The following is a 12,846-nucleotide window of genomic DNA, read 5'->3' as shown; positions in this document are numbered from 1 at the left end:
CTATTAATTGAAATTAAATAAAAATGTTTTATGTTTAAATATGCGTTTTCTGCTATTTAAAAAAAATCTGTCCATTCTGTCCTCCTTGTTCCTAAACAGGGTCAGTGTGGGAGCTGGAGCCTTTCTCACATCTCAGACCATCACAGGGACACAGACAAAAACACAAACAGCTATCCACACTCCAGTCACATTGATGAGCTCCAAAAGGGTTTCAAACTGGGAACTCTAGAATCAGATCCCCCTGGTCCTGCACAGTGTTTAAATTACTTATTATTAATAATAATAATTTATCATTACCACAGTAAATTATGATTAACATGAGGAGTCTTTAACATTGAGATTTAATCAGGGAGTCAAATATTTACATGTATAAATTTATTATAAATTATACCATAATTAAAGATGAGCCGTTTAAATTTATGTTTGTATCAAGTAGCCCTTTGTGTAACTCAGTACCCCCGAAGTAGCTCTTAGTCTCAAAGTGTGGTGACCCCTACTCTGTTTCTATGCAGGAAATACCACGTAGAGCTCAGTTATTGTTTGTTAATGGTGCTCAGGAATGCGGCCATACATGTTTAGTTGAAGGTAAACACAAAATTATAATGTTCATGTTGCCCTCGGTGAAAATGAGTTGGACCCCCTAGTCTACACGGTCTCTTCATTGATAGTTAACATCTGAGTGATTCATAGCAGGCCTTGGAGAAAGTTCCTTGCATTAGTTGTCTCTGCCATGCCTGGAGGATAAGAAATAGAGTAAGACCCAAAACACCCATCCCCAGTAAGGAGGTGGAAACATTATCGTTTGGTGCTGTTCTTCTGCTGAAGATAAAGAACAATTTCACTGCATTGAAAGGCCAATGGACGAAGCAATGTGCCATAAAACTGTGGACAAAGACTCTAATATGGATCACTAATGGGTCTGCCACCAAGGCAACAAAGGAGTAAGATGAAGCACATTAAAGTCATGAAATGCCAGTCTTTAGATCTCAGTCCTGTAGAAAATCTGTGTTTACCAACAGATGTTTCTCCCTTGATTACTAATACGTGATTTGTTTGGGATCTGTCTCAAATAAATGATCCATCAGTTACTGTGCTTCAACTCTACAGGGGACAGATCTTGATGCTGTCAAAGCTCGATGAGAACTGCCCAAGGGCGAAATCCAACCCCACCCCGACACCGCTCCCCACCCCGAAGACGGCGTACAGCGGCTGGGTGAAGTTAGCCCTGAAGCTGTGAAGGTGCATCATGTTGTCTGCCACGCTGTAGAACGCCAGTGTTCCCATGGACAGGTCCAGGTAGATGCCCAGGCGAGGGGAGTAAGTGACCGGTATGTCCCTCTTCTGGTTGGCATGCATAGCCAGGCAGCAGGTGTCCGACAGCTCCAGGGTCCAGGACTGGGCGTTGTAACCGAGGCCCGACCTGGCGTCCGAGCCTTTCCTGCTCAGCGCTCCGTAGGCCACGCCTATCGAGGAGCCCCGCCCCCGCCACTCCACCTCCCAGTAGGAGCGCTGGGCATACAGCGGGCTCTGGCACATCACCTGGGTCCAGCCGTCAAAGCGTTGAGGACAGTCTGGGTAAGGCTGCGCCACCGCCTGCAGAGTGGCTTTAGTGTCACCTTCAGAGAGTACCAGCCTCTTGTGGGCGGTGTCAGGGTCAAGGGCCAAGTTCACAGAATCTTAAAAACAAACAATTACATTTAAATACTCATTAAACCTGAGAGTATTTTGTTCTGCTTGCCTAATTAAACAATGAGACTCACACTGGAGAAACTCCTCTCTGGTTCTTGGTTCGGGTGCCTGGATGCTGTCGAGGTTGATCTCTCTTACTGGAAAACCAAACAGGAAGTCAGTTTCATTGTGCTTTTCTCGTCTCTGCAGAAAGATGAAGATGAAGCTAACGTACATGCAGGGAAAGCAGGAGACTGAAATGTGGGGTCCGGTGTGGGGGTGTCCAAAAAGAGGCTGGGGTTAACTGATGGACAAGAAATCCTCATTAGACACATTCCAAGTAGATGACCATGAAACATTGATTGGAGATAAAAAGCAAACATCTTACTCTCTGTTGGAGTTTCTGACACAGCAGCCATCCCCCCTGTTGATATTACAAAGATATCAGTTGGTTAATGAAAACTACAACTCCTATAGTAGATCCAGGCTGCTGGATGTATCGGTCAGCCAGAAATTAAAAAACTGTATTCAGCAGCTACAGAACCATTGGCCTGTACATGGTCTATATACTGTAGTGACATACAGCCATAATTATTGAAGTACGGATGTTTTATCTTCATTCTTTTAACTTTGCAGATGATGATAGTATATGATAGTAACTAACATCCAACGTTGGTTGCGGACCTCATCGATACTAAAGTTACTCAATCGATACTTTACTTTCAGCACGTTGCTTTGTTCCAAAAATAAAATGCTTCACTGAAGCTCCCGGTAAGAGGCACGCTCAGATATAAACACTGAAGCATGTCAGATAATTATTTAATCGGCTCTGATTGCACAACTTCAGATTTGATTTGCTAAGTAGCATTCATGTTTAGCTAACTCTTTAAACAGCATGCTGAATGTGATGTCATGTCTTTCTGTGCATGTGGGTCACATCAGGGCCATGTACAGTTCACAATGGAGACAGATGGAAGTCACAATTTATAAAAATATCGTGAACGTTCACGCAAAAAAATAAAAATCAGATAAAATATCAGAATCGAGCATTACGACCTGCAGAGTGAGAATGTAACCTTAGTGACATATGCCCATAATTAGTGACATATGGCTGTAGGTAGAGGTGTATGGCCGTACTTCGTGAGGTGACTAACCCGTCAAAATTGACCAGTTCCCTGAAAGAAATAGATCTACATGACCTGGCTCCCTTCAAAGAGGTGTACACCCCATCTGGCTCAGAGCGTCACTTCAAAGACAACTGGACTGTCCCTTTAATAAGTCATTCTATTCTGAAAATTCAGCTGTTTTGTTTCTGGTTTCTAATGGAGGACAATAGAAACAAGGGTCAGGTCTTACCTGGATGTCCTCCTGCCGGAGCTGTGTTGTTAGCCGGGGCAGCAGGAGCGGCCTGGTTGGCGCCACGTCGGGAGCGGAACAGGCTGCTGATGGACGCCATCCGACTGAAAGCTGACGACAGCAGGAGGAGAGAGAGGTTACCCTGGAAATGTTCAACACCGGTTCTGACACAAATCACAACAACATGAACGTACTTCCTGTTGGAGCCGGAGCTGGAGCTGGTGTAGGAGCAGGAGCGGCAGCGACTGGGACTGGAGACGGAGTCACAACAGCTGGGGCGGGAGCAGCCGGCCTCTGACTGGACCTGCTCCACAGGGACTGGGTCTCTCTGCGACTAGGAGTCGGACTGGGAGTGGGGCTGGGTTGGGAGTTTGTCTCCCTCACTGTTTAAAGAGAAAAAGATTAAAGTCCGGAAGATCAAGACCGTAGAAGTCATTTAAAGAGCCATCTACAACAGGTAAGATATTAACTGTTGTAACCTGTCCACAGAACCCCACTTCAAACTGTACTTAGAAAAATATTATGCTAACATTTTGTGTTGTAGATAAAAGCCTTAGCAGTAACTGCTGGAGTCAACCATGTTTGTCTGTTAGCAAAATATCTCATGAATCACTGGCTGGATTTTAATGCATCTCCCAGTAAGGAATCATTGAATGCGCGCCTAGAACTCATTAATTTTTTAATCAGTCTAATTCAAGATGGACACCATAGTTAATTACTGTTAACTGATGCATAAATGGCTCCAGCTCAGTCAATTAAATAGATATCCAGCTCAGACTGAATGTGGTAGTTGCTGAGCGTTATCTGCAACACATGCTCTGAGCTGATCTCCATCTGAAACTCTGGCCTGAAAAGTGGAGGGTGATATACATTCCTTTGAGGAAAACATCTTATTTACCGTTCTCTCTTTCCTCTCTCCTCCGTCTGTTGGGTGAACTCGTGTTTCCTCGGTCTGCAGCAGGGTAGAAAGAAATATCTGAAATCTTCGCTTGTTTCTTGCTGAACGTGTATGGCAGCTCAGATAAATCAAAGTCTGACCTTGAGGCGTGTCTCTGTTCCTCACGTCATGACTTTTGACTCCTGTTTGTGGACAAGAAAGTRTTTCTGCTTTGATTAAACAATCTGTTTCACCTTAAAGAATTCACATCAGCATACCTGGTCTCTGACGCTCTGTCCTCCGGCTTCCAACCGAGAGACTGGGAGCTGTGAAAAATACAATAAAATATGACAATATGAAAAAAAAATCAACATTTATCTGCAAAAATGCTGAAAAAACTTAGCTGAAATTTGAAGTAAATAAGAGCTGAAGATGGATTATTGGGAGAAAAATAAAAGATACAAAGAACAAAATGTTAAAAGAAGCAGAAAAATCACGAGACAAAAAAGATAAACAGTGAATGCACAAAAGAGATGCCTTAAAAGACCAAARGAGTGCATGGAAAGACAAAACGGCCATAAAAAAGAGTTAATTAAGAATTTATAAGGGAACAACAAGGATGTGTAACGAGACAAAATGGACACATAAGGAATGGAAAAATGGCAGAGGACAAACAGGATACCCAAAAAGAAAAACCGTTTAAAAAAGAAATAAGGGAGAAGTAATAAGTCATGTTGCATAAAAAGACTAAAAAGGACACAAAGAGACAAAAAGGGCCCATAAGGAAATAAGTAGGACACATAGGATAAAAAATTATGCAAATACAAACAAAAAACATGCATAAGAAAACAAAAGAGGTCATTAGGGGACAAAGAATTCCTACGGGAACAAATAAGATGCATAACAAAATGAACACAGTGCTGAATCTACCTGCTGAACGGCTGTTTGTGTTGCGGGAACTAATCCCAGAAAACACTAAAAGAAAAGGAAATACTTTCATCAGGATCACAAAGTACCATCTTACTAAAGTATTCAGTGTTCAGGAGACTCACGTTTTARAATGTTTCCCTTCGATCCGATCCCTCTGGCTACATGAGACCAGAAGAAGTCAAAGTTAGATAAAGATGAGTCTACAAGTTCTGTTATCATGAGAAGGAYGGGTTTTTCTGAACTTACAGTTTCCCAAAGTGAACAGGGTGGTGTCATTGACTGAAAGAGAGCAGACGACACRATGGAAAACAAGACAGAAGGAAAAAGATTTACAACCAGAATCATCTCCTAAGACAGACCTTGTTTGGTGATCTTGCTGAGTTCTTGGTTGCACAGGTCCTCCACTCTCTCCCTGAGGGCCAGGATRGCGTCTTGGACCGGCTCAAAGGAAGCCCCTGTGTTGGCTCGTACCACCGGCAGGTCCCCGCACTCCAGAGGACTGCTCATGGAATCACAAGTCTGAGAGAGAGAGAATCCATTTTTTTTATTTTTAGAGAAACCTGTAGAAGATCAAGAAGGTGGAAGCCAGAACGTCGTACCTGCAGGTARTAGATGTTGTCCTCACAGTTGGCCAGGCCCTTCATCTCCTCGTCCCTCTTCTTCCGCTCCTTGATCTCGGACTCCAAGCTCTCGACCACCTCCTGGGCCTGGTTTGTCTTCTCCAGGTAGGCCTGGTCCATGACTTCGGTCAGCAGGTCCTGCAGCCGCTCCACGGAGTGCTGCAGGTCCGACAGCACGCTCTCCGCATCTTCGTGGACTTTGTCGGCAGAACGCTGGGATAAACAGAAGTGACACAACTAACGGTCAGAGGAGGACTTCTGGAACATGGCAGAGGAGACCAAAATAAATAAACACAGAGCATCAACACAAACTCTCCACACCGTCAGGCACGGTGGTGGACGAGTGATGATTTGGTAGAATCTAAACATGTTTTAGTCCCTGAGAGGACCACAGACTCTTCTTAGAGTCAAATGTCTGAGTAAAAACACAAATTTAGATGTTTGTGTGCACTGTGCAACACCTAAATTTGTGGAAAACAYATTTTGTTTTTGGGGGGATGKKGGCACRGTGGCTCAGTTKGTAGAGCTGATGCCTCTCAGCAAGAAGGTTGCCGGTTCGAATCCCAGCCTGGGGACCTTTCTGGGTAGAGTTTGCATGTTSTATCTGTGCACGTGTGCGTTTTCTCTGGGTACTCCAGCTTCCTCCCAYAGACCAAAAACATGACTGTTCAGTTAATTGATAACTCTTAATTGTCCCTAGGTGTGAGTGACAGAGTGAATGGTTGTTTGTCTCTATATGTGGCCCTGATGGACTTGCTGTCCAGGTTGTACCCCACCCCCCACACAGCAACTGCTGGAAATGAGCACCACTGACCCCATGACTAAAAATGGAAGAAGCAGGTATAAATAATGGATGGATGGATTTGGGGGGGAGAAGAGTCACCAGTTCTGTCCTTTTCAGTGCTAGTCCATGTACAGTAGCAGTAACAGCTTGTTCTGTGCATTCAGGCAATCAAAAATAATAATAATCCAAACTCCAAATAACTGTCAAAAATAAAATATTTAATATAAACTACATCTCTTAGTGAAACTGGCAGAAATAGGTTCATGACTGTTTTATTTTGTGTAAACCATCACTTGATGTCCATTTTTGTTTTTCTAAAAGTCTCCAGATTATGTTGAGGGGCTTTAATTAACACAACTCTGACTGTATTGTTATTCTGGTCACTTTTATCACTGGATCTAACTGCACTACTGCAACTATATTGTCAGCTCTGATTACTGTATTGAACTGGTGTACATATGTTTTATATATTTTTCCTTTATATTTTCTTTATTTGTTATATTTTATACCTATTGTACCTTTACACTGAAGCAAATTCCTAGTCTGTGAATCCTGTTCATTGACAATGGCAATAAAACTGATTCTGATTCTAACTGTCAAATCATCTTACAGTAAAAGTTCTGTATTTTCTTTATACTGTATATCATATGTTGTTATGTTTGATTGTTGAATGAAATTAACATAATTAACTTAATAAAATTAATTTGTGGGCTTGATGTCGCTGTGAGCGGTTGCCCTGTTTGGACCCCTTTTTGGCTCCTCCATGATGTCACAGATGCTAACAGTGAACAGGCTAGGCAGGGCTCAGTCTAGCGTTATTTACCTGTATGGGTCCAGTCAAAGTCTAGACATAGATAAGGAGCACAAACCCCATTAAAGTTATGCTTTGACAAAAAAAAAAAGTGGGCAGAAATGACTCCACAACCATTCCAAACCTGCTGGTTCATGGGGTGGATGTTTTGTTTATAATAATGGTGGWATCTGCTGTGCTTTTGATCAACTGAGGTCAAATTCAAACTGTTCTGATTCATAAAAGCCTGGATGTGACAGTAAAACTCCAACCTTCACCGCCTCCATCATCTTCTTCATGTCTTTCAGCTCCTGCTCTCTGGTCTTCAGCTTCTGTTGGTTGTCTCCCTGGATGTCCGACAGCACCTTCTGCAGAGAGACACATCAAGACACACGTGAGACAACAGGTGAGCGGAGGGGCGTGGCCTGGGAGGAGCCAAATGAACGAACAGGAATGTAGTCTGGAATGTCCTCTGCCTGGCTTTAATGTCCGTGTCACACAAAGGAGGACAAGAGGACCCAACAGTGGACACCGTAGAGTAGAAGTTCCCACATGTCCCAGAGGGAACCAGCTGACCTCATCCTCTGTGTACCTGTTTGTCCAGTCGCTCAGCCTTGGTGGACACACACTCGTGGTCCTTGTGATGGTTGCTGGTGCACAGCCAGCAGACGAACATCTTGCACTGGCGGCAGTAGAACTCCTGCAGGTACTTGTGCTGGGTGCAGATCTTCTCGGCCAGGTTGCTGGTGGGCGGGATGAGCTCGTGGGCTTTGAGGGACTTCTTGGTCTGGTGGGGCTTCAGGTGGGTGTCGCAGAAGGAGCTCATACACACCAGGCAGCTCTTCACCGCCGCGCGCTGCTCTCCTTTGCACATGTCGCATGGCACGGCTGCGCTGGGCAGGGCCACTCTGGATCTCGGTGCCCCCCCACGGGCACTCCGGACCGAGTCTCGCACCTCCGATTTGAGGGCCCCCTTACGGAGCTGCTCCACCGCCTCGGCCAGCATGGTGTTCCTCGACAGGGAGGGCTTGGGGCAGAAGGTCTGGCGGCACTGGGGGCAGCTGTAGATTCCTTTGGGGTCATCCTTGGTCCAGAAGTCCTGGATGCAGGCCATGCAGTAGCTGTGCCCACAGGGGATGGTGACCGGATCGTTTGGCAGGTCGAGACACACGGGGCAGTTAAACTGCTCCTCTGTCCACAGCTTGGAACTCATAATGACGTCAAACACAATTTAATATAAATAAAAGTAAATAAAAATAATGGTTGGTTTAAGATCAGCAGAAACTTGAAGAAACTCCAAGCAGCAGAGTGACGAGATGAAGGAAGTTAGTCGCCTGGACTCTCAGGAGGAAACTGTTGAGTCTCAGGTGAGGAGTTTAAAAAAAGAAAGGTGGGCGGAGCCAGAGCCACCAGGCAGGTCAGGCAGGGTGAACGGGAAACGGCTGATTACAGGTACGGTACAGGTGTGAATGACCAGTTATTGTTCTTTTATCAATGTAGGGGTGGAAAGAACTGTCAGATTTTTCTGACTGTAGTCAATAAAACAGTGTTTAAATAAACCATTAATAAATAACTGAACTTTACTCATTCATTTCACATTAATATGGTATACGTGTAAACTTTAACATCAATAAACAATTATTTTATAGCTTATAAATATATACAAACACAGGAAACAAGAATTTTGATGTATTGTAACCCTTTAAACCACAATTCCTGACAGTAAAAGACATAAACAGCAAAACAGTTTTGCATTTAACAATTACTTATTTATATATTTCCTCTGCTCTGTCTTGATTTTTGAACCTTTCATTGAACACTTGTAGTCGTGACCTTTTTTGCCAATTAGGAGCTATTTTTGAGCACTTTAACCTTTATGTTAGTTTCCAAAATTGATAGCATTTTGATTTTAGAGCTGTTGTAGATTAAGGGCATTGGTTGGTATCGAAATTTGTCAGGAATTAGTGTGTTTTACATTCATCATAAAAAGTTATCTAGCAAGTGCAATATTACCACTATACAAGTGCAATATTACCTACCACTATACAAGTGGAATATTACCACTGGAGGGAGTGTTCCAGTTTAAATCTACCAATGGGAACAGGAAAATTACCACTTCCAACGCAGCATAGCATGTAGCTAAATGTAGCATCTCCAAAAAGTCCTAGCATTTTCCTGATTTCTAAATAAACTAAATAAAACATCTACAAGCACTGTTTAGGCTACTTGTTTTTTATACAACATAATACTTTCATTCGTCTTCTTTAAGTGTGAAATTATTATTTTAAGGTGCGTAAAATAAGGCTACAAGAAAATGTTTTTTTTTTTTTTTTTTTTTTTTGGCGAACACGGAAGTAGAAGGAAGGGAAGCATCTTGACTCGAGTTGAAACAACTCGGCCTCAGCGTGGGAGCAATTTTAAACTACATTAATCTCTTTTAAACGATGTCTGACAAAACCATCAAACGRCCGGGGGTCGGTGTCGGTGTGCTTGTAACAGACTCGGCCCACCCGGGCTGCGTTCTCCTGGGGAAACGAAAGAGCTCTGTAGGCAGAGGAACGTATCAACTACCCGGCGGACATCTGGAGTTCGGGTAGGTTTGGTTAGTATGACGTCACTGCCTGGCAGAGTTTGACTTAGATTTATTTTTTCCAAAGATAGCTATATTTTAGTATTGCATTTAAATATTTAAACTTAATTTTATGGTTATTTTTGAAAAGGTTTTCATAAAACAAACATTGACCTGTTTTTACTAAATGGAGGACGATAGGAGAATAATATGCAGCTTTCCTCCTSCAGCCCATCAGCACTCGGTTCACCTAGTGACACTGGTGAGTTTGACTCTACAAACCTAAAACGTGAATTTGATCACAGATCAGAGGGCTGTTTCACAAATCTAATGATAAGGGATTAAGCCGGGATTATTCCAGATATTCTGGCTGAATTAAGCCTTGATTCGGTTTCACAAAAGCAGTGATGCATCAGTTACMATGGTGATTTATTCTGTGCAGCTAAGCCTGCTCCAGACCAGACTAACAGCCAGGATTAGTTAATCCTGGTGTCTATCTGTTCAGTTAGTGGTCCCACCCATCAGAAACCAATGTGTTTTATGRACTWTTTTAAATCAGCGTACAATAAAATATCACTGATTCATTTTGACATTCAGTCAGGTACTGTTATTATTTTAACATTATGATGGTTATCATTATAAAAATGGTTATCATTATAAAAATGGTTATCATTATAAAAATGGTTATCATTATATAAATGGTTATCATTATAAAAATGGTTATCATTATAAATGTTATAATTCTTCATGTGGGTATTGTTACTGTTTGAGTTTCTGAATAGTTGTTCTAAGTTTGACCGAAAGGCCTTTAATAGACCATCTGTGTTGAGGGGATTTCAGAAATGAATAATAAAGAAGCAGAGGTGTTGTCATTGAAGTTAAACCATACCAGTAGCTCCAAACACACATCCTTTAATGGTGTGCCCATTTTTGAATGACAATGATGAAGCACTTATATCGAGAAGGACTTTCATACGGGAAAGAGTGTTTCAGGACAGGCCAGACCAGTTAGCTTGTTCCTGACAGTTACCTTCATGAGTTTTAGCACATTTCTGGGGATGTTATCCTCTACCTGTGCTGACTGCTGGGTCCTAAAATTCAGCTTGATAAAGAATGGTCAATATTGTACTCAGAAATGTGTGATTATGTTGCATATTTAATAGTGGAATGATGGACCATGTATGAAGGGGCTGTTTCTGTGGGTGGGACACAGTGGCTGCACCCCCTTATTATTCAGGTGATCCACTATTATTTGGCATGCTCTTTGTTGCTCCTTTAATATAGTGACAGTGTGTTTTTTCTTTAGTTTGATTTGCTTCATTTCCTCRTGTAAGTTTCTAAACATCAGTTATCATGAAGCCTTAGCTTGATGCCCCTATAAAATCCACCCTCCCTTTCCAGCTGAAAATACTCCTCAGGACCACGCTAGAGTAGCAGGCAACTATGTGAGTCAGTTAAAGTGTCTTGCTCAAGGACACCATGACACGAGGCATGGCGGGGAATCAAACCGATAACTTTCTGGTCCCAAGTTGGCTGCCCAACTCAGTTCTGTCAAAATAAAAGTCCTGCCTGAACAAACTAACCTTGGTTTGTGACACACAGGGAGACGTGGGAGGAATGTGCTCACAGAGAAGTTCTGGAAGAAGCCGGGGTCCACCTGGTGAAGGTGGTCTTTGCATCGGTGGTGAACTCCATCAGGCTGGAGGAGCAGTACCATTACATCACCATCATCATGCAGGGAGAACTGGACCGGGCCCGGTCCGGAGAGCCTGTCAACCTGGAGCCAGAGAAGAATGAAGGTACAGGAAGTGGAAATGCTGCAGGAAGAGGAGGACAGCGTTTTGTTTTATTTTTATTTCTGTCTGAGCTGATCCAGATCAGGTTCCGGTTTGTTTTGCAGGTTGGACTTGGACACGCTGGGATGAGTTTCCACCAGAACCGCAACTCTTCCTGCCGCTGGCCAATCTGAGGCAACAAGACTTCCAGCCATTCACAAACACACAAACATGAATCATCTTTTTTACCCAACGTAGTGAATAAAAAGACATTTTCTCTGCAAATGTCTCAGTTTCTGATCTCGGGATCTTTATGTCAAACAAAGAATGAAACAACACGACAAATTAAAGAACATTTTAGCTGCAGTCTTTTAAATCAATTTAATTTATTTAATCGATTTTCTTTTGCCATAAAGTATAAGTGCAACCARAACTACATCAACCAAGTTACAGTTTACTAAATATTTTACCTGAAAAATGCTGATTTATTTCTGATTTTAAAGTTTAAAATAAATACATTTATCATTTCAGAGCAGCTTCTCTGATCACATCAGGTTGACCCCCAGTGCTAACAGCAGGGTCCAAAGGGTTGCCGCAGCGGTCACTGCGGCACCGTTGAAGCTCTTGTCGTGGGCATAGGTGATGATGTGCAGAGCTCCGCTGTAGGCCTCCTCGCAGGCTGGCTTGATCTGGTCCTCTGGGAGCTTGAAGCCAAAGGTTCCATTGTCCCTTAGCTCGAATGTGTAGGAGAAGGGGATCCCCTGCATACGGGCCCAGTCTTTGGAGGAACCAGAGAAGGGATCTGAAGGGTTACATACATTTGTAAGAGTCCTTAAAACGTATTTGCACATGTTTGTGAAACAAAGAAACTGAGTTATTGACACGTACACATAACATCTGGAGCGGTTCCGACTTTGTAGTTCTGTCCGTGGACCTTCCAGATGGCTTCAGCTGCTTCACGGCCCACCTTCATCTGAGGATCAAACAACTTTCATCAGGAAGTCACTGAACTGTATTGAAAACCTGCTTTTCTGTATGAAGTAAAAATGGGTTTGGGTAAATGAAGCTTTTCTTTTCAACACAGTCCTCTTTGTCACCATCTTGTGGCCAAACTCATAGGAAACGTACTGAAGGCTGTAACCATTGATATATTACTGGATTGGGCRTCACGTGACCTGGGCGTGCTTCGCAAGGGGGATTTTTATGCATTGAGCTTATGCTAATGCTAACCATTGAAATCAATGAGCAGAACGTAGTGCGGTGCAAACAGACGCTTTATAAATGTTCAAATGGTACAAATAGTTTGCTATAAACTGCAGAAATTGTTACATGTTCACAAGAGATAAAAGAGTTATGTTTCACAGGTAAACATTAAGCATATTTAACTAAAATTAATTATTTTAATAGTAAAACCTGTATGCTAACATTAAACAGCTTCAGTGTTCGTGTATATACGTATGTATATACTGTGTATATA

At 42.7% G+C, this 12,846-nt stretch overlaps 3 protein-coding genes across 4 annotated transcripts in view; 1 reads left to right on the top strand and 2 right to left on the bottom strand.

Annotated features, from left to right (window-relative positions):
- Window positions 1-360: 360 nt before the first annotated feature.
- trim25l (tripartite motif containing 25, like) lies at window positions 361-8,687 on the bottom strand. Its single transcript, XM_014010692.1, has 16 exons — window positions 7,618-8,687; window positions 7,298-7,393; window positions 5,431-5,664; window positions 5,191-5,350; window positions 5,078-5,110; window positions 4,954-4,989; window positions 4,832-4,876; window positions 4,180-4,227; window positions 4,063-4,104; window positions 3,923-3,976; window positions 3,219-3,407; window positions 3,025-3,135; window positions 2,057-2,092; window positions 1,904-1,972; window positions 1,761-1,826; window positions 361-1,676 (listed from the first exon to the last, which is right to left on the bottom strand). The coding sequence occupies exons 1-16, from the start codon at window positions 8,236-8,238 to the stop codon at window positions 1,102-1,104; spliced, it is 2,415 nt and encodes an 804-aa protein (XP_013866146.1). The 5' UTR covers window positions 8,239-8,687; the 3' UTR covers window positions 361-1,101.
- Window positions 8,688-9,342: 655 nt separating this feature from the next.
- nudt15 (nudix (nucleoside diphosphate linked moiety X)-type motif 15) lies at window positions 9,343-11,654 on the top strand. Of its 2 annotated transcripts, none has more exons than XM_014010688.1 (3): window positions 9,343-9,618; window positions 11,197-11,393; window positions 11,495-11,654. In XM_014010688.1, the coding sequence occupies exons 1-3, from the start codon at window positions 9,470-9,472 to the stop codon at window positions 11,602-11,604; spliced, it is 456 nt and encodes a 151-aa protein (XP_013866142.1). In that variant the 5' UTR covers window positions 9,343-9,469; the 3' UTR covers window positions 11,605-11,654. The 2 variants fall into 2 exon arrangements, with proteins under 2 accessions (XP_013866142.1, XP_013866143.1); XM_014010689.1 differs by having other exon boundaries at window positions 11,476-11,612.
- An 81-nt stretch (window positions 11,655-11,735) lies between these two features.
- cpo (carboxypeptidase O) overlaps window positions 11,736-12,846 on the bottom strand; it is a 4,148-nt gene continuing 3,037 nt past the window's right edge. The window contains exons 7-8 of the mRNA XM_014010687.1: window positions 12,258-12,342; window positions 11,736-12,171 (exon numbers count right to left, since the gene is read on the bottom strand). Coding sequence (XP_013866141.1) covers window positions 11,915-12,171; window positions 12,258-12,342 — 342 coding nt within the window. The 3' untranslated portion in view covers window positions 11,736-11,914. The remainder of the gene's footprint in view (window positions 12,172-12,257; window positions 12,343-12,846) is intronic.

Source organism: Austrofundulus limnaeus, unplaced genomic scaffold (assembly GCF_001266775.1).
Source record: "Austrofundulus limnaeus strain Quisiro unplaced genomic scaffold, Austrofundulus_limnaeus-1.0 Scaffold72, whole genome shotgun sequence".
Classification (NCBI taxonomy): domain Eukaryota; kingdom Metazoa; phylum Chordata; class Actinopteri; order Cyprinodontiformes; family Rivulidae; genus Austrofundulus; species Austrofundulus limnaeus.
Note: the sequence above shows the minus strand (reverse complement) of the source record. Positions and strands in the feature narration are given on the sequence as shown.